General features: G+C 49.6%; 1 protein-coding gene across 2 annotated transcripts in view; it reads right to left on the bottom strand.

Moving 5' to 3' along the window:
* The window catches only part of LOC119402404 (uncharacterized), a 347,414-nt gene that overhangs the window by 172,073 nt on the left and 151,101 nt on the right, over positions 1 to 24,240 (bottom strand). For both annotated transcript variants that reach the window (XM_037669544.1, XM_037669543.2), the window contains exon 6: positions 10,685 to 10,733. In XM_037669544.1, coding sequence (XP_037525472.1) covers positions 10,685 to 10,733 — 49 coding nt within the window. The remainder of the gene's footprint in view (positions 1 to 10,684; positions 10,734 to 24,240) is intronic.

The raw sequence follows: 24,240 nt of genomic DNA, 5'->3' as shown, positions 1-24,240 counted from the left end.
GCGGAGGCGCTCGCCGCGTTGCAGATGCGTACTCTAGTCCCCCCCTCCCCCTCTCTCGCCTCGCGACGCCAACGCTCCGCGCTCGCTGCGTTGCAGATGCGTGCTCTAGTCCCCCGCCCTCTCTCGCCTCGCCAGGCCGACGCAGGCAGCGTCTGCTAGCGAGTTTCTTGATTAAAAAAAAAAACGACTGCTCGCGCTGCACAACCGTTCACTGACCACCCCGTATATATAGGCGCTGGATTTTGACCTCCAAGATAGTGCCTGTGTGAGATTTCTCCTGTACGTGATTAAACAATAAAAATTCACAGCCTACATGTAAAATTAAAGTGAGCTGCAAGTCGCCATGACTCTCATCGACCCTTTAGTATAAACGCGCCCGATCTCATGTCGTTGATTATGTACTGGGCAGAATTCACGAAAGATTCACATATGGCGCGTGTCATTTGTGGAAGGCAATCGTTCGATTTAGTGCGGCGACGTACGCTAGGGGGACCGTTGTAATGAAGGGACCACGTAAACCAGCAGTACGATAAAGGTTTGATGTTTAATATATACACGGTGTTTCTCACGTGTTTATTTAATCATATACTGGGCGAATTACTCGGAATATTCACGGTTTACCGATGATTTCATCCGGAGCTTCGCCCCACTCATCATCATTCACCCTGTGGATATGCTCTGGATTTTTTCTTTTTTTTATGCCGCCTGATCAATTTTGCCTCTAGAAACATAACTGAATCTTGTCTGTAAAACACCTGTTAGATAAGAAGTTTGTCATCATGCTCTGAAGTATATATTTGTTTCTAAGGTTTTAAAATCTTGATGTGTTCGTTGCAGGCACAAGATTAAAAAAGAGTGCTTCATCAGTTCTACTTGAGGGTGTATGTTGGGAGCACAACTTTTCTAGTCATTCTTCATCCTGCTATCAGGTCGAAAACATATGTTCGAAAGTAAGGTTGCCACTAATTTGTACCTTAGGCCCCTCTAGGCATGCAGCTATAGTAAAAAGAGGCCAGCTGGATCTTGTGCGTTTTCTAGAAGACTACCTTCCTTAGTTTCAAGAGGTGTGAAGTTGAGTAAACAAAAGTGTTTTGTTGACACAGCACATTGTTTTGCCTTAGTCACATGTCTTGATAGTGGTGGGAGTTTATTAATTCTCTTGGTCTTTCACTATGGGCACACGGCAAGCTTTCTGTGCCTTCAGGTGTTTTTATCACGCCCATAGAGGCAATTACAAAATGTGTGTCACGAAGTGATGTGATATTTTCAAGGAAAAGCTATGATAGTCCGACTCTTGTGAATAATAGTGCTCAAGTCATAGTACTCTGGTGTTGGTGCATGGCAAGCTTTCTGTTCCTTAAGGTGTTTGTATTATGCCTATGTTACAAAATGAATGTCACTAAGTGCCATGACATTTTCTAGGGAACTGCTGTGATAGTTCTGCTCCTGTGAATAATAGCGCACAAGTCATAGTACATGTGATCTTGTTCAGTTTGTACACTGTGAGGAAAGGTCTCTGCACGTGCGAACACAAGTGCATATCATTGTGGTTATGTAACAATGCTTACTGTTTCTGTTTTAACAAAATTGTTTGTTGTACGTGTTCATTGAGGTACATCAATCTGTCATGCAAGCGAACTGAAGAACAGAATTTGTGCATACAGCACAAATATTTCATTTATTGGTACACTCTTTATATGCAATCAAATCAATTCAAGAAATCTTGTGCCAAAATGCTCGGAAAATGATAACATTGGCAGGGAAGTAGAGACAGTGCACTGGTTGAACATACGCTGAAGGCTGGAGTGAGTAATGTCCATTGGAGTATAACCGGAAAAAAATTCCATTGTATAAGTAAAGCCCGGGAACATGAGGCAGACAGTTGCAGATGTGCTAATTCCTTTCAGTATTTTTCAGATGTGCACTTCAGTATTTTAGTGTAGCCAAACTTTCAACTCCCTGAAAGTTGCTCCCCCCCCCCCCCAAGCACACCTGCATATAAACAAATTATTTTCACGAGTGTATATAGGCACAAGGTGAGTTATCAGAAATGCAGAAAGGCTCAAATACCTTTTCGCTAGAGCTTCTTTTTTTAAGAGAAAAGTTTGTAAACAATGCGTGTGGTCTTAGGTTGCACATTGCTTCTGATATTCACTAGAAACTTCATATGTAATCTGATGACTGAACGTTTATTAGCATGAAGAGTGCCTAGTCTACGAGCGTGCTGTGTACAGCTGATCATGCGTATTCGAGAACAAGGCAATGTATGTGCCAGTGACAAATACACGTAGGCAAGAGAAAAACGGTAGTTGAAACGGCCTCAAAGCGAACCTGAGAAAGTGGGACGAAGGCCTTCAGACATTCGGCTCCGTTTGAAACGGCAAACTGGTACTTAGCCCCAGCTATGTACTCGTCGAACGCAACATGTAGGGATCAATGCTGCCTTCAAATGTGCTTCTCAAACCTTTCAGAATAAGCGCTGTCAGATGACGTGCGCAGCTTTCGCCTGAACAACGCGAGCTGTGCCCGCGATTACATGCGTACATTGTCGAATAATGTATGCATCTTTATCAATGTGGCGTGAGCATTGACATGCGCTGCTTCGAATGTGCTTCAAAACGCTCGCGGCGGAATGGACCAAATTGTACGTCAGTAACCTTGCAAAAAATACATACGCTTTATTGTAGACACGCTGAAATGCCTCTTTAACGCTGGCATCGACGAATGGAAGCTTTATATGCAAGATTGGGTGGTCTTTGAAGCGCACAAAATGCGCTAGTCACGTTATATAAGAGCGTGCAGCGCGCGGTAGGAATAAACAGTATTTTTCACCCCGTGCATTCACTACATGCACATTAATGTATGCACGACGCTTGGTATCCGCGCAATTTCGGCGAAGTAACCGTGATGCATAGAGCAGCGTTGAAGGTCATGTTATTTTCCTGCGGCAACAACGAGCGGAAGACAACGCTCTGCCGGCTCCGGAGCTTATATATTCGCCGAATGAAAATGGCAATACAACACAAACGCACAACAACAGCGAAAAAGGCAAAGCAAGGACCTCAGAGCGATTGGTAGATATATACCCCGTGAAATTTCAGCGCGAACGTGGTGGCCCTGTGGTGTAGCGGTTACCGTGTCTGCTTTCAATGCGTGCGTCCCGGGATCGAATCCGCTGGTGTGCATTCGAAGTGTGTTTGTGTCATGTATGAGTGTTACTGAGTTATCAATTGTCTTCTAATATGTCACAATGATACCTGGTGAAATTGTTTTTTACACAACCGCTTTTGGGCCGCATAACCACAGGCCACCCATAGACAGGAAATGCTGACTCCCGACGCCGCAACGTTGTCGTCACGCGTAAGTGTAGGCCGTACCTAGCCAGGAAAAATTTGACTTATATTCCTGCCTATCTTGCGTCACGCCTATTCAGGGGGCCCCGTAGAAATGGGCCGTTTGCTCTTGGCGCCGCATATGGAGCCTTCTCACGAACGGTCTAGCAGCGGCGAAAATTTGACTGGATTTCCTGCTTTCACGCGTGGAATCTAGCCAGGATTTGATATAGTGTATAGGGCAAAACTAAATTGGAAAGAGCGAGAGGCCGGCTGTACTACTCCCGCACGTTTGTCAGTTTTTCTTTTCGAGTTTGGGCTCCAGTATAATGTGCTTCTTGAGCTCGAAGCCGGTATATTTCAAGGCAAGACAACAAAAATTAGGTTATTGGGCGCCGATCAATTCCTTGAAAGAGGACCAGCAACAGCATCAACAACGTTGCTGTTGTTGCTAAACGGCGCGGCATAACAGCAGTTAAGAAGAAGCCAAGAAGAAAGAGAAGAGCTGAAGCAAGAAACAAGAAAATGCTGCAGACAGTACTAAAGTGCCTAGATTTTTATCCCTTCTTTGTTAAGTAGTGACAACCATTGAAGCGTCGCCGACGAATCACATTGCGTAACGCTCGTTTTCTGTATGTTCTATACATAATGATTTTCCAGCGCCTAGTGAAGCAACCGCTCTCTAATGACGGGGCATTAGCAGGGGGGGGGGGGTGATGCACGTCGCGTTCGCATATTGTCCGGTGAAAGGTGCATGGCTAATGTACCTAAACGTACGGGCTTTGTAAATCTTCTAGGCTAGAAAGAACATGGCGGCAGACTACGGTTGTGCGTGAAAGTGGGTCGGGAGAGGAGGCACCTGTCGCTACTTAGGTAAAACTGAAATATCTAGGGACTTTAGACAGTAGAGGACAGTGCGCCTGTTGCCACGAAGGACTACTCGCTCTTCTAGCCTGGTCATCGCCATTAGGCCCATGCAGCAAAGGACGGCACCGACGGAAAGCGCAAGATGGTGTTAATTTTGTCGCAAATGTTGCTATATCGTTCATGGGCTGCCACTTAGTCTTCTTTTGCGTGGCCAATTTCAGCCCAAATGAAATGCTCCAATCCATAAGAGCCAAATCAAAATTTGACTCCTGAATACCGACGATGATGGGCTATATAATCACCACTTTTTGCGCAAAATTTTCTCAGACAACGGACGAAACACACACGGACGGGCGCAAACTTCCAACTGATTTTATTATCAACAAGTGACATATATATATATACACAAATATGACTACGTCAAAACAAAAACAACAAAGGCACAGGTGTGCAGTGTGTCAGCGCGCATCTGCTACTCCCTCCCCCAAATGTAGTGTTTTTTCCAAGAAGGCCATTTCCTTCTGTGTCAACGAAACTGACGTCATGCTCACGCAGTTGCTGCCCTCCCGTTGCATTTTTGCTGCCTCCACAATCTCTCGCGTTCGCTGATCCCCGTCATGAAAAACAGCAGTACACTGTTGATACAGCGGTTTACACCCACACTCGTGGCAATGAATGGCCAAATTTCCATCCTTGCCCCCCTTCCACCCTGTTCGCATGCTCACGCAGGCGTTGGTTTAGACACCGACCTGTTTGCCCAATGTAGGGTCGTCCACACGATAGTGGCAACTTGTAAACGACTTCCTTCGTGCAGTCAACATACTTCTTTCGGTGTTTTACGCCGCATTTTTCCTTTTTGGGTATAAATGGGCTTGTGGCGATGCATAGCTTTGACAGTTTCTCAGGCGCAGACATGACCACCTGTACGCCGGCTTTTGCACCAATCTTTTTAAGATTATGCGAGAAGCCGTGCAAGTAAGGAATCACCGCCATCTTTCTAGGCCGCGTGGTCTCCTGACTGTCACCCTGATTGTCTTCAGCTGAAACAGCCGCAGCTTTCTTCTGCGTTCTCCGAATAGCATCAGCCACAGCGACAATCATATCCTGCGGGTGACCGGCTGACGTCAGGCGAGACACCTGCGCCTTGAAGCTTAGGTCCATACCGTGCTTGCACGTCTTACTGAGCGCATTGTTCAGACAGGAGCTGATTATGGCTCTCTTCACCAATTTCGTGTGGGCGGACCTAAAGGGCAGCAATGGTTTCTGGCTACGCGGTTCGTACATCCAACACACGTGAGCTCTTGAAAAAGTGAGGCAGAGGTCTAAAAACTTGAGACTGCTCTGATGGGGCAACTCGTGCGTGACCACTAGGGGTGTTAAGCATTTTTCAAATATTGCCAACGTCTGTGCCACATCACAGGAAAAAACATCATCAGCACTGTTTAGCAAAACCAAAAAATCGTCAACATAACGGAACACCTTTACCACGCTTGTGCCTTGCAACTTGTCAACGAGGTTACCCGCAGGATATGATTGTCGCTGTGGCTGATGCTATTCGGAGAACGCAGAAGAAAGCTGCGGCTGTTTCAGCTGAAGACAATCAGGGTGACAGTCAGGAGACCACGCGGCCTAGAAAGATGGCGGTGATTCCTTACTTGCACGGCATCTCGCATAATCTTAAAAAGATTGGTGCAAAAGCCGGCGTACAGGTGGTCATGTCTGCGCCTGAGAAACTGTCAAAGCTATGCATCGCCACAAGCCCATTTATACCCAAAAAGGAAAAATGCGGCGTAAAACACCGAAAGAAGTATGTTGACTGCACGAAGGAAGTCGTTTACAAGTTGCCACTATCGTGTGGACGACCCTACATTGGGCAAACAGGTCGGTGTCTAAACCAACGCCTGCGTGAGCATGCGAACAGGGTGGAAGGGGGCAAGGATGGAAATTTGGCCATTCATTGCCACGAGTGTGGGTGTAAACCGCTGTATCAACAGTGTACTGCTGTTTTTCATGACGGGGATCAGCGAACGCGAGAGATTGTGGAGGCAGCAAAAATGCAACGGGAGGGCAGCAACTGCGTGAGCATGACGTCAGTTTCGTTGACACAGAAGGAAATGGCCTTCTTGGAAGAAACACTACATTTGGGGGAGGGAGTAGCAGATGCGCGCTGACACACTGCACACCTGTGCCTTTGTTGTTTTTGTTTTGACGTAGTCATATTTGTGTATATATATATATATGTCACTTGTTGATAATAAAATCAGTTGGAAGTTTGCGCCCGTCCGTGTGTGTTTCGTCCGTTGTCTGAGAAAATTTTGCGCAAAAAGTGGTGATCATGGAGTACCAACTAGCTCGAACCCACACCTTGTTATGTTGGGCTATATAAATTTTTTCCGCAATATAGACCAGAATTTTCATCGCTTGCAGTGAGCACCCATCTTTGATGGTGGGCGGCTGATCACATGTAACGGGCGATCATGATAATCCCCGGCCTGTCCTTATCGCATGCTGGCTGTGCTGGTCGCGAGTGTTGACTAGCCATCACTTATAATGTAAACAGGCGCGCATCCCCTAGCGCCGGCCGCGCCGGCTGATGATAGCTGGTGTCAAAATTATGTATGCTCGCTCTAAACGTGGGTGCAATAGTAGAAATGATCTGGTTTATAGGTATGAAGTATTTCGGTGACGGGAGCACACTGGCAAATGTTGTTGAAGCCGGCCTGAACAAGTTGTCGGCACCAAACAACTGCGTTCTTAGTTTCACCTAAATTGTTCCTGGCTCTTTTAGAAAAAAAACGAAGCCACATATGAATTCAGCATAATGAAACATTGTTTCACAACTAGTACACTCGCACATTCAGAAGAGGCCTACTTTGTATTCACACAAGTGAACATATTTCGCACTATTTCTGTATGCATAGAATATCGTTACTAGAAAGACGTAGTAGGAGGATTAAGAAGGACTGACTGCTATTCGAGTTGGCTTTGCGTGGCTGCTGAGGGGAATTAGGACAAGAAACAGCGCACGCATAACAAGGTGAGACGAATCATGGCGACGTTACCTAAAACTTTTTAGCATGGTAAATTGGTCACGGTAAAATTCACTGACGATGTCTTGCAAAGGAACATGTGTTGGCCGAAGTGAGACCTCACATAACTTCCGGTGGATGCTCATTTTTTCAAGCCAGACAATAACTAAAGGTTAATAACCGAAGATCAAAACCAGCAAAGAAACTTTCTTGAGCCTCTTTCGTTCACGTATATCCATGATACTGTGATACAATTGTATAACTGTGTGCAATACAATTGTGTGCATGACCATATTGATCTATATGCCAAAGCGTTCCTGCTAATTAACAGCTGTGTGTACTGCTTGTTGTCATCTCTTTTTCCAATGCTTGTCTTTTGCAGTGCTAGTACACCTTCGTTTGCTAGGCGACAAAATGTTTATATATAAGATCAAGTAGAATCGTGTGTTCTCATAATCACAATGCTGTGCAGACATACTGCTTTATCATTTGCTTTGACGATTATGCGTTTTAATATTGTCACAAAAAGCTCAGTGTCATGCGGAAATAAGACCGGAATATTGTATATTGAACGTAAATGTCAACTCATGTGACTTGTATAAGAGTGGCGCTACTCTACAATATGTTGTATGTTAGCTAATTACATTAAGACTATCTTACTACATGGTCAACGTCCCAAATGGGATAATTTGCAACAATGCAACGACATCACGCGTTCGGTTCCTGGCAATGGCAGCCGATTTACGTGGGGGCGAAACGAAAAACGCCCGCGTACATAAATTAGGTGCTCGGTAAAGAGTTGCACGCCGTCATGATTAGTCCGAAGTCCCCACCATCTTTACGGTGTGCGTGTTTACCATATCCTTGTTCTGGCACGTAAATCTTTGGAACTTAATGTAGTTGCATAGAACTGGTATTCGTTTTTCATGTTTCTGAGGTTATGTATGCTAAGCTCGACGGCATGGTTTCGATTCCCGGCCACGGCAGCCGCATTCCGATGAGAGCGAAATGCAAGAACACACGTGTGCTTAGATCTTGGTGGAACAACCCCAGGCGATGGAAATTAATGAGGCACTAGGGTGCGCCTCATAACAATGTCGTGGTTTCGGCACGTAAAACCCCAGATATGAAATAATTAATCAGGTGATTCATGTTTGAAAAGGGGGAAACTGTGCTTTTTGTAAGCAAAAATATAATCTATCGGTGGAACGCAATTTCGCGCAGATACTCTGGATTATATGCGTCTATGATGCTCGTAGTTATTTACCTCTTTGTTTACTTCATCTGACCTAATAACTTACTTTTTATGTTCTGGTATTTTTATAATTGTCTATTATAGCTGTCTCTCTTTGATCATTTCATTTTGATATTTAATGTGACTCATGTTAGTTCTAGTGTAGATGTTGATTTTTAGTCATGTTAGTGGTTGTTTTTATTATATATTGTTTTGGCATTTTCCACCGTAGTTTTGTCAAGCTTTCCTTCACTAATTTATTAATTCAGAAGAAAGGCAAGAAACAAAATCTATATCTTTTGTTTTCATGTTGTGGCTTCTCAGAAGTAAGAAATTTCGTACAGGGGTAAGCTATCCTTAAAAAAAAATTCAACCAACCTAAAAAGCATAGGACGAATGTTCAGACTTTAACCTATTAACATATAGCCTTAACACGCGCACAACAAGCAAGCCACGGGTCAATGTTAAAACAGGACACCAAGGAGGTCGCCAACGAAGCCGCGCGAAGATTGGCTGACCGCACCGCTTCCGATCCCCTCTTTCCCGCCGGCCACAGGGACGCAGTACCCGTATGACGAAGTGACTAAATTTTTTTACCTAGCCCAAGGAATCCACCCTCGTCCGCACGCAAAACTAAACAGACCCCAAGCAGTCTCCCTTCGACTACACCAGACCAGATCGTATCCCAGCCCTGCGTTTTTTTCACGAGATCTACCGGGACGTCTTACCGAATGGCCTGTACTCGGAATGTGGCGAGACAGCCACATTAGAGCATATTCTCAGCACGTGCGAAGCCATGGACTCAAACATCACCTTGGAGGAGTGAGAGACGCTTCTACGCAGCCCTGCTCCCAAGGATCAGCTTACGGCTGTCCAGAGGGCCCGCGAAGTGGTGGGCAGGGTCGGCTTGCCGGTCCCTACGTGAGACTGAGCCGGGTGCGCGACCGAGTCGCGTTCCGCTGGACCAAATAAGGTTGTTTTCAATTCGTCTCCGTAAAAGGCAGCATCTGCTTTTCTTCAAATGTGATTAAAAACACGTATTTATTGCTCATAAGTTGGAGTGAAGGGTTCGATAATGAGGTGGTATTGTGGCAGAGGAGGAATATTTTAAAGGTTTTTAGTGAGCGTTTCAGGTTTGATTTCAGTTCCGAATGCGGTGCTTTGGAGCCGGGACAAATGGCGAATCGTTCGCTACCGTTGCAACCAGTCGCTCACTTCTTACGTTACGTTGGCCATTCGGTAAGGCTAACTGAGCACTTCTCGTGAAAACATTTCTTGTATAATATGGCATATCACATTCGCCAAAGCCTGTCAAAGTCTTATGTGCCACGTTAAAACTAATAGCGATTTATTCTTTCAAGAAAGTTAAAAGAATTCGCAGATTACGCAATGTGCTACAACGATGCCCGTGCTCAGAAGGACAAGAAACACGGATATCACCACCGAGCATAGTATTTCTGCTGCACTGAAGTTACAGACCGACGCACTCACGCATTTTAGATAAGATAGGTCTGCAATATTGCTCCTACAATAGGGCAATTCCACCTTAAGCACACCGGCCTTTAGGCTTCTTTTCTATATAGCACCCAGAGGAAAAGCCTTCAGTCATACAACACTTAATTACTGATGCGGTTTACAGTCAGTACATTTAATAGTTACCGATATTTTCTAACTGCAAAGAGTTTCTTATACCGAAAAATGTGTCTTTGAAAACACACGTAATAGGTTTGCGAAAAAATTAAGGCAGCTTCGCGCTAGAGGTGCAAAGCCTGAAGGAAATGGGGGGCTGGGCAGCTTTCTTTGTATCTCTTCGGTTTTCTCTTTATTTCCTCCTCTCTTTCTTTTTTCCCCTTTTTCCGTTTATTTCTGTCTTTGTTTTCTCTCTTTATATCTATCTATTCCCTCCACTCTCTTGATCTATTTCTTTCACGCTCTATTTTTTTCCCTTTCTTTCTCTATCTTTCCATTTCTCACTTGCTTGCTCTATTTTTCAATTTTTATACGTGGTTTTGCCTTCGTTACGCCAAGCTACGACAGCATACGATGACGGCGTACGACAGGCTGGGCCCTTAAAGCGCTCCGCACTTAAAAGTAGTTGATACGACGCCTGCATTCTTCGCACAAAGTCAAACCGATGGGCAACTGTGGCCCACACAGGCTCCTCGAAAAGGAATCATTTTGACCTGTAAGCGACGTCCCGCGCAAAATTGCTATAGGCTTACCTGCAAGTATCTCGTTCCCTAGTATTGAGTCAGACTGGCTGTACATGACCTGCGTGTTCAAAAGCGAAAGGTTGTTTTAAGTCATCATCATCATCAGCCTGTCTACGCCCGCTGCAAGGCAAAGGCCTCTCCCATGTTCCGCCAATCAACCCGGTCCTGTGCTTTCTGCTGCCACGTTATACCTACAAACTTCTTAATCTCATCTACCCAAATAATTTTATGCCTCCCCCTAACGCGTTTGCCATCTCTTGGAATCCAATCAGTTACCCTTAATGACTACCTGTTATTCTGCCGGCGTGCTACGTGCCCAGCCCATATCCATTTCTTCTTCTTGATTTCAACTATGATATTGAAATAGGGGTGTAGTACGTCAAGAAAGGGTCAGACGTTGCTTTGCGAAAGGCTCTTTATCAGGCAGGTCTGGCTACTGGCGAGCGCGTGCGCGAGCTACAACCACGGCCACAGATCGTCGTCGTCGTCGTCTTCCGTAACAGCGGAGCATCTGTCGTTCACATTCAGTACAATTATCCCCTCGAAATAAGGAGCCATCCTGGCGACCTAGGGACCAGTAAACACAGGAGGGTCGTAGTACTGTTTGAGTCTGGATACGTGGACAATTTCGTGGCCACGGCGACGATGGTCAGAAGATGGTTCCATTGGCTCGATGAGGTAGTTCACCGGTGATCTTTTTTGGAGCATACGATACGGGCCGTAGTACTTGGGGACCAACTTGGTGGAAAGGCCAGGAGTACCAGAAGGGACACGCAGCCGGACGAGCGAGCCTGGATCGTAGGAAGGAGCGTTAGTGGATGCGTCATGGTGGTGCTTCTGGCGCCTTTGGTCTTGTGATGTGAATGACCGTGCCTGTTGGCGGCATTCTTCAGCGTATGTAGCGGCTTGGGATAGAGTTGTGGACTCGGAGGCGTCAGGTCTGTACAAAAGAATGGTATCCACAGTGCAGGAAGGTTCGTGTCCGTAAAGGAGAAAAAAAAGGGAGAACCCAGTAGTGCTTTGAATGGTGGTGTTATAGGCGAACGTAATAAACGGTAGTACTCGGTCCCAATTTGAGTGGTCTGACAAGATGTACATAGACAGCATGTCACCAAGGGTGCGGTTGAGGCGTTCTGTCATTCCATTGGTTTGGGGATGATACAGCGATACAGTGGTACAGTGGATGACGTGGCACCCACACAGCAATGCTGTGATGACGTCGGAGAGGAACACGCGACCACGATCACTTAACAACTCTCGAGGTGCAACGTCTTTTGCTGTAGATGAAGGAAGAGGTGAAGTTTCGGCGTACCGCGTGAGGTGGTCGACGGCAACGATGATCCAACGGTTACCGCCTGCAGTGCTCGGAAGGGTACTGTAGATGTCGAGGCCGATGCGGTCGAACGGCCGGGAGGGGCACGGCAAAGGTAATAAGGTAGCGCCGGCGTGTTGAGGGGGAGTATTACGTCTCTGGCATGTGGAACAAGTCCGAACGTACTGTTGAATAAAATGGTACACATACGCCAGTAATATCGGAGCCTGATCCGAGAATACGTCTTTAGAAAACCTGCGTGGCCACATTGGGGGTCATCATGAAACGTGGAACAAATTTAGGACCGCAGGTTACGTGGAATGACGAGTAGCCACTGACGGCCACCGGGTGTGTAGTTTCGTCGGTAAAGCACGTCATCGCGAATGCTGAAGTGCACGACTTGACGACGCAACGTGCGAGTATAGGGGGAAGCCGTCCGACCAGCCAGGATGTCCAGAATGGATGCAAGCCACGGGCCCTTGCGCTGCTCGGATGGCATGTCGGCGATGGTGAGGGCAGTGGTATCACAGAGCGGACTTGTGCAGCAGGCAGGGTCAGAAGAAAGGGGCGAACGGGAGAGGGAGTCTGCGTCCGAATGTTTGCGGCCGGAGCGATACACCACGCGGATATCGTACTCTTGTAGGCGTAACGCCCATCGGGCGAGGCGACCACTTGGATCCTTTAGTGACAACAACGAGCAAAGGTCGTGGTGGTCAGTTACGATGTCAAAGGGGCGTCCGTACACGTAAGGCCGAAATTTCACTATCGCCCAAATAATGGCGAGGCACTCCTTTTCGGTGACAGAATAGTTGCTTTCGGCTTTACTAAGAGCTCGGCTTGCGTAGGCAACGACGTACTCTTGGAAGCCGTCTTTCCGCTGCGCAAGAATAGCGCCCAGCCCGACACCGCTAGCGTCTGTGTGGATCTCTGTGGGTGCAGATGGGTCATAGTGTCGCAGAATAGGCGGCGACGTAAGGAGGCGGCGCAGTTCGTTGAAAGCATCGTCACAAGGGGGAGACCACGCCGAAAGATCACTATAGCCGGCGAGGAGCTTGGTCAAAGGAGCGATGATGGTCGCGAAATTGCGAACGAAGCGCCGGAAGTAAGAACAAAGACCAATGAAGCTTCGGAGCTGTTTCATGGTAGGCGGTTTGGGAAATGCTGAAACTGCTGTAAGTTTGGCTGGGTCAGGAAGAATGCCGTCCTTCGAAACTACGTGGCCTAGGATCGTTAGCTTTAGAGCGGCGAAGTGGCACTTCTTCAAGTTCAGTTGCAGTCCAGCGGCGGAGAGGCAAGCGAGAACTTGCTCGAGGTGGGTTAAATGGGTCGAAAAATCGGTTGAAAAGGTGACAATGCCGTCTAAGTAACAAAGACAAATATTCCACTTCAGGCCTCGAAGGATCGTGTCCATCATTCGCTCGAAAGTAGCTGGCTCGTTGCACAGGCCAAAGGGCATGGCTGTGAATTCGTAGAGCCCGTCGGGCGTGACGAAAGCTGTTTTTTCGCAATCGGCCTCCGCCATGGGTACCTGCCAGTATCCAGAGCGCAGATCTAAGGAAGAGAAGAATTCTGCTCCCTGTAGGCAGTCTAAGGCATCGTCGATGCGCGGCAGAGGATAGACATCCTTGCGGGTGATTCGGTTGATACGCCCGTAATCCAAGCAGAATCTGATGGATCCGTCCTTCTTCACCAGCACAACTGGAGAGGCCCAAGGACTGCTGTAAGTCATCGGTGTTCTTACATAGCACTGAAATGAGATTCATCGATGAGCGCTGTTGTGATGACGTCTTATGGTTGATAGGATTTTTTGTGATGACACCCTTCTGAAAAGCGCATGCTCTGTATTGATTTCTGCGAAGTTTACTTATAGGAGGAATGTGTGTAATAAAGTTCAGTTGCAAGTCTGCGCCTGTGTGTGTCTATGGTTGTTACGTGTGTGTCAGGTAGCGCAGTTATCTCTTTTGTATTAAGATGCACCAACTCGCCCAGCAACAAGTTCTTCTAGACTGCTGGATGGTTGGACTACGCCACGTTTGAGCATGTCATCGACCTGGTCACTGATAACACGGCGTTCGGCAGTTGACACACGGTATGGGCGCTGTCGCAATGGTGCCTGTTGACCGGTATGAATACGGTGAACAACAGCTGACGCTCAACCTAAGGAAAGCTGGTCGTGGTCGAAGGACGCTCGAAAACGCTGGAGGAGCTTGACCAGCTGTTCCTGCTGCTCAGTCGTGAGGTGGGAGTCGATAGATTTGCGGAACACGTCCTAGGAACTTCGGTGTCAGTTGCAGGTGTAATGGAACAAGTAGGTAGTGATGGCTTGTCTGGAAGCATTGGGTCTTCGAAAATGCAATCCAAGGTCTCGAGGGTCTCCAGACACTCGCCACGTAGTAGGATATACGGGCAAGCAGAGACTTTGCACGCGTAAAGTGCCGCGGAACCATTGGAAAAGTCGATGATAGCAAATGGGAGGAGGAAGGTTCGATGGTGCGCACTAGCTATAGATGGTTGAAACAATAGGGTCGAATTAGTGGCAGCAGGCGAAAACACAGGCACTAGAACGGCGGACAAAGGCGCGATGTCGATGTCGGCTGCGGCAAATACTTTAGGCGCACTGCGGTTGTCGAGGTCGGGGCACGGAGTCGTCAATGTCAGTTCAGCACGAGCGCAGTCGACGAGAGCCTGATGGGTAGAAAGGAAATCCCATCCTAGTATGACGTCGTAGGACGAGCGGGGAAGAACGACAAACTTGACGGCATACCAAACATCTTCGATAACAACGCGAGCTGTGCACTGAGCCGTCGGTGATATGTAGTGCGAGGTCGCCGTACGCATGGCAAGATTGGTAAGCGGTGTTGTGACGTTTCTCAAATTTCGGCACAGTTTTTCACTAATTACAGGAATGACAGCGCCTGTGTTGACAAGTGCACGTACGGCGACACCTTCTACTTCTATATCGATTTCGTTGGGCGGATAAAAAGGAGGTCTTGAAAAGTTCGACGACAACGCAGTTCTTGCCTCTGGAACTGCGGCTGTCAGCTTTCCTCTCGTGCGGGGCTAGGGCGGCGATGCATCGGGGAAACGGATCGGCGACGGGGCGATGATGACCGGCGGGGGTCGAAAGGGCGTCGTGGGGAAAACGAGTCGGCGAGAGGAGAAGAAGGTCGTGGAGGAAACTGAGCAGCTTGATTTGTGGAATTCCCACCGTCCTGAGACTGGAGGTTGCGACGGCGACAGTAGCGTGCTATATGCCCCACAAAACCGCACGCAAAACATATGGGCCGATTGTCGAAGGTACACCATGGGCTAACGGCAGAAGGTCCGGTGGGCGATGTAGTATGGGACACCCTGCGTGTGGGCGGCGTCGTAGTGTAGAAGTACCTGGTGTCCCGGTAGGTGCCAGAAGCAGTTGGGGCCGGTGGTCTGGAAACGACGGCAGCGTACGTCAGCGGTGTAGTAGTAGGCGGCGATGGCGGTAGCGCCTGCGCTACTTGTGTCTCAATGACCTGGCGTAGACGTGGGTCTAATGATGTCACTGGCTCAGGTGTTCGGGTGACAAGGGAAAGTTGATGCGCAACTTCCTCACGAATAAACTCACGAATAAACTGCTTTATATGTGGCAGTAAAACGGTATGATCAGCAGCGACGTCGTTGACAAGGGCAGAAATTTCAGCTGTATCTTCGGCTGCACGGCGCGTCGAGACGCGCTGCTTTCGCAACTCGTCGTACGACTGACAGAGTTGGACCACGTCGGCGACAGTCTGAGGGTTCCGAGCGACCAGCATCTCGAACGTATCGTCGAACACTCCTTTCATGATGTGCTTAATTTTGTCGATTTCGGCGAGAGATAGGTCGACGCGCTTGCAAAGAGACAAGACATCTTCGATGTAGCGCACGGCGGGACGAGCGAAGACCGCGGCGATGGTTGTCTTAAAGTTCGACCAGTTGGTGATTTCACCCTCATGGTTTTTAAACCAGAGGCTGGCCACATCAGCGAGGCAAAAGCGCACGTTCGTGAGCTTTTCGCAGTCGTCCCATTTGTTGGAAGCGCTTAGTATTTCATACTCGACGATCCAATCCTCCACGTCGTACTCGTCGTTGCCGCGAAAGACGGATGGGTCGCGTTGCCGAGGCACACCCGTACAGAAGACTGTCTTGGTTGCGGCAGCTTGCGAAGGGCCAGGAGCAGTCATGGTGAAAGGCGATGGTAGCGTCCGACTGCGAAGTTCCAGGTTGACGGGGACCCCGGTTCCTCCACCACTTGAAATAGGGGTGTTATACGTCAAGAAAGTGTCAGACGTTGCTTTGCGAAAGGCTCTTTATCAGGCAGGTCTGGCTACTGGCGAGCGCGTGCGCGAGCGACAACCATGGCCACCGATCGTCGTCGTCGTCTTCCGTAACAGCGGAGCGTCTGTCATTCACATTCAGTACAATATCCTTAACCCCGGTTTTTTCCCTGACCCACTCTGCTCTCTTCCTGTCTCTTAAGGTTACACCTATCATTTTCCTTTCCATCGCTCGCTGCGTCGTCCTCAATTTAAGTTGAACCCTCTTTGTAAGTCTTCAGGTTTCTGCTCCGTCGGTAAGTACCGGTAAGATGCATCTGTTATATACCTTCCTCTTGAGGGATAGTGGTAGACTACCATTCATGATTTGAGAATGCTTGCCGAATGAGCCCCATCCCATCCTTATTCTTCTAGTTATTTCACTCTCATGGTTCGGCTCCGCAGTTACTACCTGTCCTAAGTAGACGTACTCCTTTACAACTTCCAGTGTCTCGCCACCTATCGCAAAGCGCTGTTCTCTGCCAAGATTGTTCCACATTACTTTAGTTTGATGCATATTAATTTTCAGACCTATTCTTCTACTTTCCGTATCCAGTTCAGTAATCATGAGCTGTAATGTCTCCCGCGTTACACATCAGTGAAATGTCATCAGCGAATCGCAGGTTACCGAGATACTCTCCATTAACTCTTATCCCTAATTCTTCCCAATCTAGGGCCCTGAAAACCTCCTGTAAACAAGTGGCGAATAGCATTGGAGAGATCGTGTCTCCCTGCCGTATGCCCTTCTTTATTCGGATTCTGTCGCTTTCTTTATGGAGAACTATAGTGGCTGTGGATCCGCTGTAGATTTCTTCCGTTATGTTTATATAGGCTTCGTCGATGCCCTGATTCCGCAGTGCCTCCATGACTGCTGATGTCTCCACCGAATCAAATGCCTTCGCGTAATCTATGAAGGCTATGTATAAGGGTTGGTTGTATTCCCCGCATTTCTCTTTCACCTGATTGATAATATGAATACGGTCTATTGTTGAGAAGCCTGTACGAAATTCTGCCTGGTCCTTTGGTTGATTGAACTATAATGTCGTATTAATTCTTTTAGCAATTACTTTTGTAAATAGCTTGTAGACAACGGATAGTAAGCTGATGGGCCTGTAATTTTTAGGTGTTTTAAGTAATTACTCTTATATTATCGAACACTTAACCCGACATGCATGTATTATATTCCAGCAGCAATCACATAACCAAGAAGCGAGAAATGTGGCCGCTACGCCACATATCTCGCAGAACCAATACGCGTGCACAGCGGGTGTTGTTGTAAAGGCCCAACCAGACGTTGCGTGGGGACGCCTCCGGGCGCGCGGCGAAGGTATGAAATTGCGTCATGCTTTACCTGAAAAAAAACAGTGCGTACCCACACGTCACACGTTCACGAGTTGCTGACCGACACCCTACATCACATACATTATTCATGTGTGCCGGCGGTGCCACGAAGAGCCCGGCCCCAATCCTGCAACGACCGAAGGCTTCAATTGTCTCGTCGAGACGAGGGTGGCCCGGTTATCAGTAAATGGCACGGACGAACGAGTGAGTAACAAGTTTATTAGTCGAAAGGGTGAGGGGTAAGGGAGGCTAAGCCACGAAGGCTGCGAGGCTGTGCTTCCCTGACTTCTTCCGCTCGTTCCAGGACCAGTGTCTGGATGTCTCTGTCGGTGCTGGAGAGAAGGGCCACCCATTGTTCCTCGGTGGGGGGTGAGCAAATGAGGTCGGCTGGCGGGAGATCCCCGGGTGGCCCCAGAGGTTGTGGTTCATCGAGGCAACGTTGTCGCACAGGCAGCAGCACGGATCCTTGGCACCTGGGTGCATGTATGACAACACGAGGGGGCACGGGCCTGTAGGCGGTGCCAGGCGATCTCGGACCGCTTGGGAAGGCTGCTGTGAGGAGGTGAATAGACATATCGCTCGAGGCGATAGTGCTGAGTGATGTCGCGGTAGGTGACCAGGGTCTCCGGCACCAAGGCGTCCGACTCTTAAGTGGTCCACCTCTCTGTCGACGAATCCTCGAGCGCGTTGGTGAGCTGTTTCATTGCCGGGGTTACCCGAGTTGGCGGGTACCCAGATCAGTTCTATGCGGCGCTGCTCATCTTGCTGCAGTAAGGGGCGAAGTAGGGGTAAGGTAGTAGGCGAGGCGAGACCTCGCGCGAAATTGGAGATGGCTTGCTTGGAGTCGCTGAGTATGACGCCAGCGTCAGCCGAGGTGGCGGCCAAAGCGATGGCCACCTCCTCTGCCTGGATGGCGCAAGGTGTTCTAACGGTGCCAGCCGTGATGGCCAGCCCCAGAGGCGCTGAGGAGGGCGACACGGAAACTACTACGAAGGTATCCCTGCGTGAACTGTATCGGGCCGCATCCACGTATACGTCACGGCCGGGTGGTCGGCGTACTTTGCTTGAAGCGTGGCGGCCCGGGCTTGGCGGCGAGCGTTGTGGTGGCCCGTGAGCATATTCTTAGGCAGCGGCGTGATGGAGAACACCGCTCGAACAGCATGGGGTAATGAGACCAGATCCGGAGGGTGGGAGGAGGTGTCGTGGCCGATGGAGGAAAGGTTGTGGCGACCGCTCGGCGAGCGGTAAAGGCGTTGCACCTGAGCGGAGCGGTGAGCTTCAATCAACTCCTCGAGCGTGTTGTGTACACCGAAACGGAGAATATCATCGGTGGACACGTTGGGGGGAAGGCCGAGGGCAGTTTGTATGCCCGGCGGATGAGGACGTAAATTTTATCGCGTTCCGATTTGAGGAGCCGTGTATAAGGAAGGCCGTACGTGAGGCGGGAAACTACGAATGCGTCGACAAGGCCGAGCAGATCGTGTTCTCGCATTCCCTCACATCGTGCACGGTCACGGGCGAGCATACTTGCGGTCTTCTCCACTGAGAGCGAAAGCTTGTCTATGGTGTGCGTATTATAGCGGTTGGACTGTAGTATCATCCCGAGCACGCGCAGATGCGAAACGACGGGAACGGGAGTGGAGTTGGCGTGAACCGTGATGGTTGGGTGTAGAGTTTTGTAGCGACGCCGGTCGGGAGCCCGCATGAGAAGAAGGGCCGATTTGGCCGCTGAGCAAGTAAGACCGGCCGCGTGCACGTGGGACGTTACGACGTCGGCTGCGCGTTGCAACGTCTGCTCGATGTGGCCGTCAGAGCCCGACGAGACCCAGAGAGCAATGTCGTCCGCGTACAGAGCGTGTTTAAAGGGACACTAAAGGCAAATAACAATTTATGTCAGAGTGAAAGCTCAATGTATGACAACGTCTAAAACGGCAATATTATCAACAGCAGTGCCCTACTTACCGAGAAATTAAGCTAAGTGTATCACACGATGAGCGCCACGAGCGGGACATTTTGGAAATGATCCCGATGACGGGAGAGAGTCCGACTACAATTAATAACTCGGAATCAAACTAGCTGCAATAAAATAAAGAACCTTATGTGCATCAAGAGAGGTAATATAATGCTGCTTGTTCGTTTCTGTTTGATTCACGGAAAAAAGAACCTCTTTGGCGTTGCCATGGGGAACGGCGCGCGCGGTTCAAAGGTTCCGTTTTCACCGAACTGCGCTTCGCCCGGCGCCCTGCTTCGCTCATGCGGTTGCGTCTCAGTGGCAGTTTCGGTATCGCGTACTGCCTCGTGTGTTTTGCGAGCTCGTGAAAGCCGCTCTGACAGAAAGTTCGACAAAATGCCGCATGCATTTGATGTTGCCGGATGCCCGAATGGTGCACGCTGCCAGTGCACGCCGCCGCGCAGTAAAGGCGCGCAACGTTGGGCACGACAACAGAGACGTGAAAAAGACCGCTTTCGGGAGGGTGATTTGAAGTGCGCTAACGCGATGCGGACCAATAAAACGTGATTTGATTTCAAAATAAGCACTTCCTTGGAACAAAAGTAGCACGACGATGTTTTTGGACCGCTATTTCAACAATCAACGTCGACTTAATATTTGCCTTTAGTGTCCCTTTAAGACCGGGGATACGGTCCAGCTTGCCAGGAAGCGAGCGGAGGACAACATTGCGTAGACAAGGCGATAAGACGGCGCCCTGAGGGATGCCAGGAGGGCTAAGCTCGTACGTAGGAGACGGGAGGTACCCTTTGATGATTTCGGCCTTGCGGGCGGTGAGGAACGCGCGAATGTAGTTTTAGGTGCGGGTGCCGGGGTTGAGGGCTGCGAGTTCGGCAAGGATAGCCGAATGGGAGACGTGGTCAAACGCCTTGTGAAGGTCGAGACTAAGGAGAGCCTTTGTGTATGAGAATGTGGGTGGCTCGAGGAGATCACAGTGAAGTTCTAAGAGGACATCATCCGTGGACAGGTGGGGCGGAAACCAAGCATGGTGTGGGGAAGGAGGTGGTGAGCGTCCGTGTACGTTTGAAAGAGAGCGAGAACGACATGTTCTTGAAGCTTGCCGACGCACCAGGTGAGTGAAATGGGCCTGAGATTCTCGATTGTGAGTTTCTTGCCCGGCTTGGGGATGAAAGCCACGCGAGCGTGTTTCCATGATTGGGGGAGGTTGCCGGAGCGCCAGCACTCGTTGAGGAACGAAGTGAGGGTAGCAACCGAAGGGGCGTCGAGGTTTCGGAGGAGCTTGTAGGGGATGCGATCTGGACCAGGGGCGGAGGTTGTGCGGCGCTTTTGTAGTGCCGCGTAGACCTCCGATTCCGTGATATCGGCGACCAGTTCTGGGTTGGGGGCCCCAGAGTAGGATGCGAGAGGGGGAGGAGCTGTGCCACGAGGAAGAAGCTGAAGGTATTTGGTGGCCGGGTCTGCCATGGGACGAACGAAGAATATTCTTCTAAGGGGCCCGACCGTGTCCTTGTGCGCAAACTTTGTTTCGCGCACTGCTGAAGCCATGCAGGAAGAAGCGCCTGGTTGAGATCTAATGCGTCAGGTGTCGCGCCGAGCCAGATCCGCTGGGTTTCTGAGATCTAATTGCTATTTGTACAAATTTTTAATAATTACATGCCTCTAACATATATATATATATATATATATATATATATATATATATATATATATGTGTGTGTGTGTGTGTGTGTGTGTGTGTGTGTGTGTGTGTGTGAAAGAAGGTGATTCTCAAGGACTCGTTTTTCTTTGTTAGACACAATATCAATGAGAACTAACAGACAATAATGCCAGGGAAAGTAGAGGGGACGTTATAATTAGTAATAAAGATATAGATGTGAAGAAAGTAAAGTGGACGAAAAGATAACTTGCCGCTGGCAGGAACCCAACCTGCGACCTTCGAATAACGTGTCCGATGCTCTACCACTGAGCTACGGCGGCGGTCATCCTCCCGTCCACCTTGTGGGGTATATATGTGTATTTAAACCTAGGAGTGTTAGTCAGCACCGATCGCAGCCATGCCGGCGAGTGTGGAACACACGTTTTCTGCCTGTAGCAGAAAGATCACGTAGCACGTGATCTTTTTACGAGCTGGCAGCTGACCAATGAACCCTCGCATAGTGCCTGAAGGCATCAAGTCTGCCAGAACGAGACCCTCGCTATGAATGAAGGAAAGAAGGTGATTTTCAAGGCCTCGTTTTTCTTTGTTAGACACAATAATAATGAGAACAGGCAACAATGCCAAGGAAAGTAGAGGGGATGTTATTATTATTATTAAATATATAGATGTGAAGAAAGTAAAGTGGACGAAAAGATAACTTGCCGCCGGCAGGAACCGAACCTGTGCTTTCTACTTCCGCTGCTTCATCAGCCATTTTGCTGCCATCGCGTCGCCACTGCACAAGCTGCTGACGTCAGGATTTGCCTTGATGCTTCACTTGGACCGGCAACTGCGAGCGTGCTTTTCAAGCCCTCAAGCATGCCTTAACATACGACCTAGTTCTCTGTCACTTCGACGAGAACGCACCTACTTGCTTGCGCATCGACGCTGCATTATTAATGATATACTCGCGAACACCACTCTTGCCTGGGTTGTGAGGATATATATATATATATATATATGTGTGTGTGTGTGTGTGTGTGTGTGTGTGTGTGTGTGTGTGTATATTGTAAGGAAGGCAGCGCCGCTTGCACAAGGTCGTGCGCTAGGCAAGCGGAGGAAGACAACGACGAAGGGTCAGAATAGAACAGCCGGCCTAGTGAACAGGCGTTGTGTCTATGTCTCTGTTCTCTTCTTCCCGACAATGGCGCAGTCGTCGAAAGCCTTTGGCGAACCCCAGTTGTTAGTTTGAGGTAACGCGTCTTGCCGAGGAACGCTGTCACGCTTCCTCGCTGATGGAACCCGCAAGTAGACCACCGCGGCAAGTATCCATCCCACCGCCAACGGACGGCGTCCAGGCCTCCATTGTGGTTCCGGGGATCTACTTGTCCGGCGACCTGCTACTTCGCGGCCACAATGCGCACGGGCTCCTCTCGCCCAGGGACGGCGTACATGCCTTCTCGCCACCTGCCAATCTGTCGGCGCTTCAGGCACCGTCCGTGCACGGCGTCCAGGCCTCCTCGGCGGCTCAAGCCCCCTTCATCGACGCCGCAGTACCAATTCAAGACAAGACATCGCACGGGTTCCGGTTGCCTCGTAGCGCGGTTGACGCTTCCAATGGCAAGGATCCCGTGCCCATGGCTGTGACTAGATTTGAGTTTCCAAGGGACGCCGTCCACGCGTCTATGGCCATGGGTTGTGCGACCGTGAGTACCGGAGCCGCTGTATCCCCCGCAGATGCCGGCCCTGGCTCTCGATGCGGATCACCCGACAGCGCCGCGGAGTTGGTGCATACCATCGCGCAACTCCGCATCACGACTAACGCCTTAATAGTGTCGAGCTCCAAACTGACCCCTGCCGCCTTGCCAACATTGTGCACCATCAATGCCATGTTGGCTGCGGCCGCCTCACAAAATCTTGAGGCCAGCTCACCCGAGAACCACCGTGAGCTACGGCGTTCCCTCACGCAGCTGTCAGAGCAATTGGGCTGCTTGGCGTGGGCACACTCCGGATTTTCGCCCGCCGTCCCGCCATCGCCGGCTCTCTGCGAACTACCGGTATTTCGCGGATTTCAGGATGACGCCGAAAATTGGGTGGCCACCATCAACGCTGTCGGAGCTCGCGAGGCTTGGACGGATCAGCAAAAATTGTGGATGGCCATCGATCACCTTCGCGATGCCGCCAAGGCGCGGCACGCCTACGAAGGCATCGGGCTACGATCCTGGCCTCAATGGTGTGCCCGACTGACGACTCTTTTCCGTCCCCTTTCGTATACCTTGGACTCTATCATCTCCGACCCATTCTCTACCGCGGAAGGGAGCAGCGACGAAAACCACTTCGGCGATACAGTTGTGCCCTGCAGCCCTTGCGCAGAGAGCATCGCGGAAGGCTACGCGGCAGACATAAGCACCGGCCGCGAGCAGGTTTCCCCGCCACAGAGCTCCTATTCCACAATGTTACAATCGACAGTACCATTACCAGAGACCACGACCGCCTTCAAGCAACAATGGTCGGTGACGAGCCCTCCAAGACCAGCAGCGCGTGCGAACACGCAGTTACCAGGTCTTCTCCTGCCTGATACGTACGTCTATCGGGAAGGTCGGGAAGAGCCCATGTCATCCATCACTGTGTTCGAAGACCCACCGGAGCCGCTAACAATACCAGAGCCTCTTCACATACTATCGTCTACCCTGAAGAAGCCTGCTCCGAAACCACCTATCATGGCAGCCGCTGCCCCACCCATACCGCCTCCAGGGCCGTCGGACGCCCGCCACTTGCAAAGTGGTGAGTCCCTAAATGAAGCCGAGGCGTCTGCGAAAGTTATCATCCAAGACCGGTCACAAGAGCCCAAGTCTACCGATGGTTCGCATGGTGATCTAAGCTCCCCTGACCTGGGCAGCTCTGCGGGACGAGACATTAGGGTGGACGTAAACCCTGCCTTCCAACTGAAGCCTGCCTATGAGGTCACGGTGCTTATCT

Source organism: Rhipicephalus sanguineus, chromosome 8, assembly GCF_013339695.2.
Source record: "Rhipicephalus sanguineus isolate Rsan-2018 chromosome 8, BIME_Rsan_1.4, whole genome shotgun sequence".
Taxonomy (NCBI): domain Eukaryota; kingdom Metazoa; phylum Arthropoda; class Arachnida; order Ixodida; family Ixodidae; genus Rhipicephalus; species Rhipicephalus sanguineus.
This window is presented reverse-complemented; position numbering and strand designations above follow the sequence as displayed.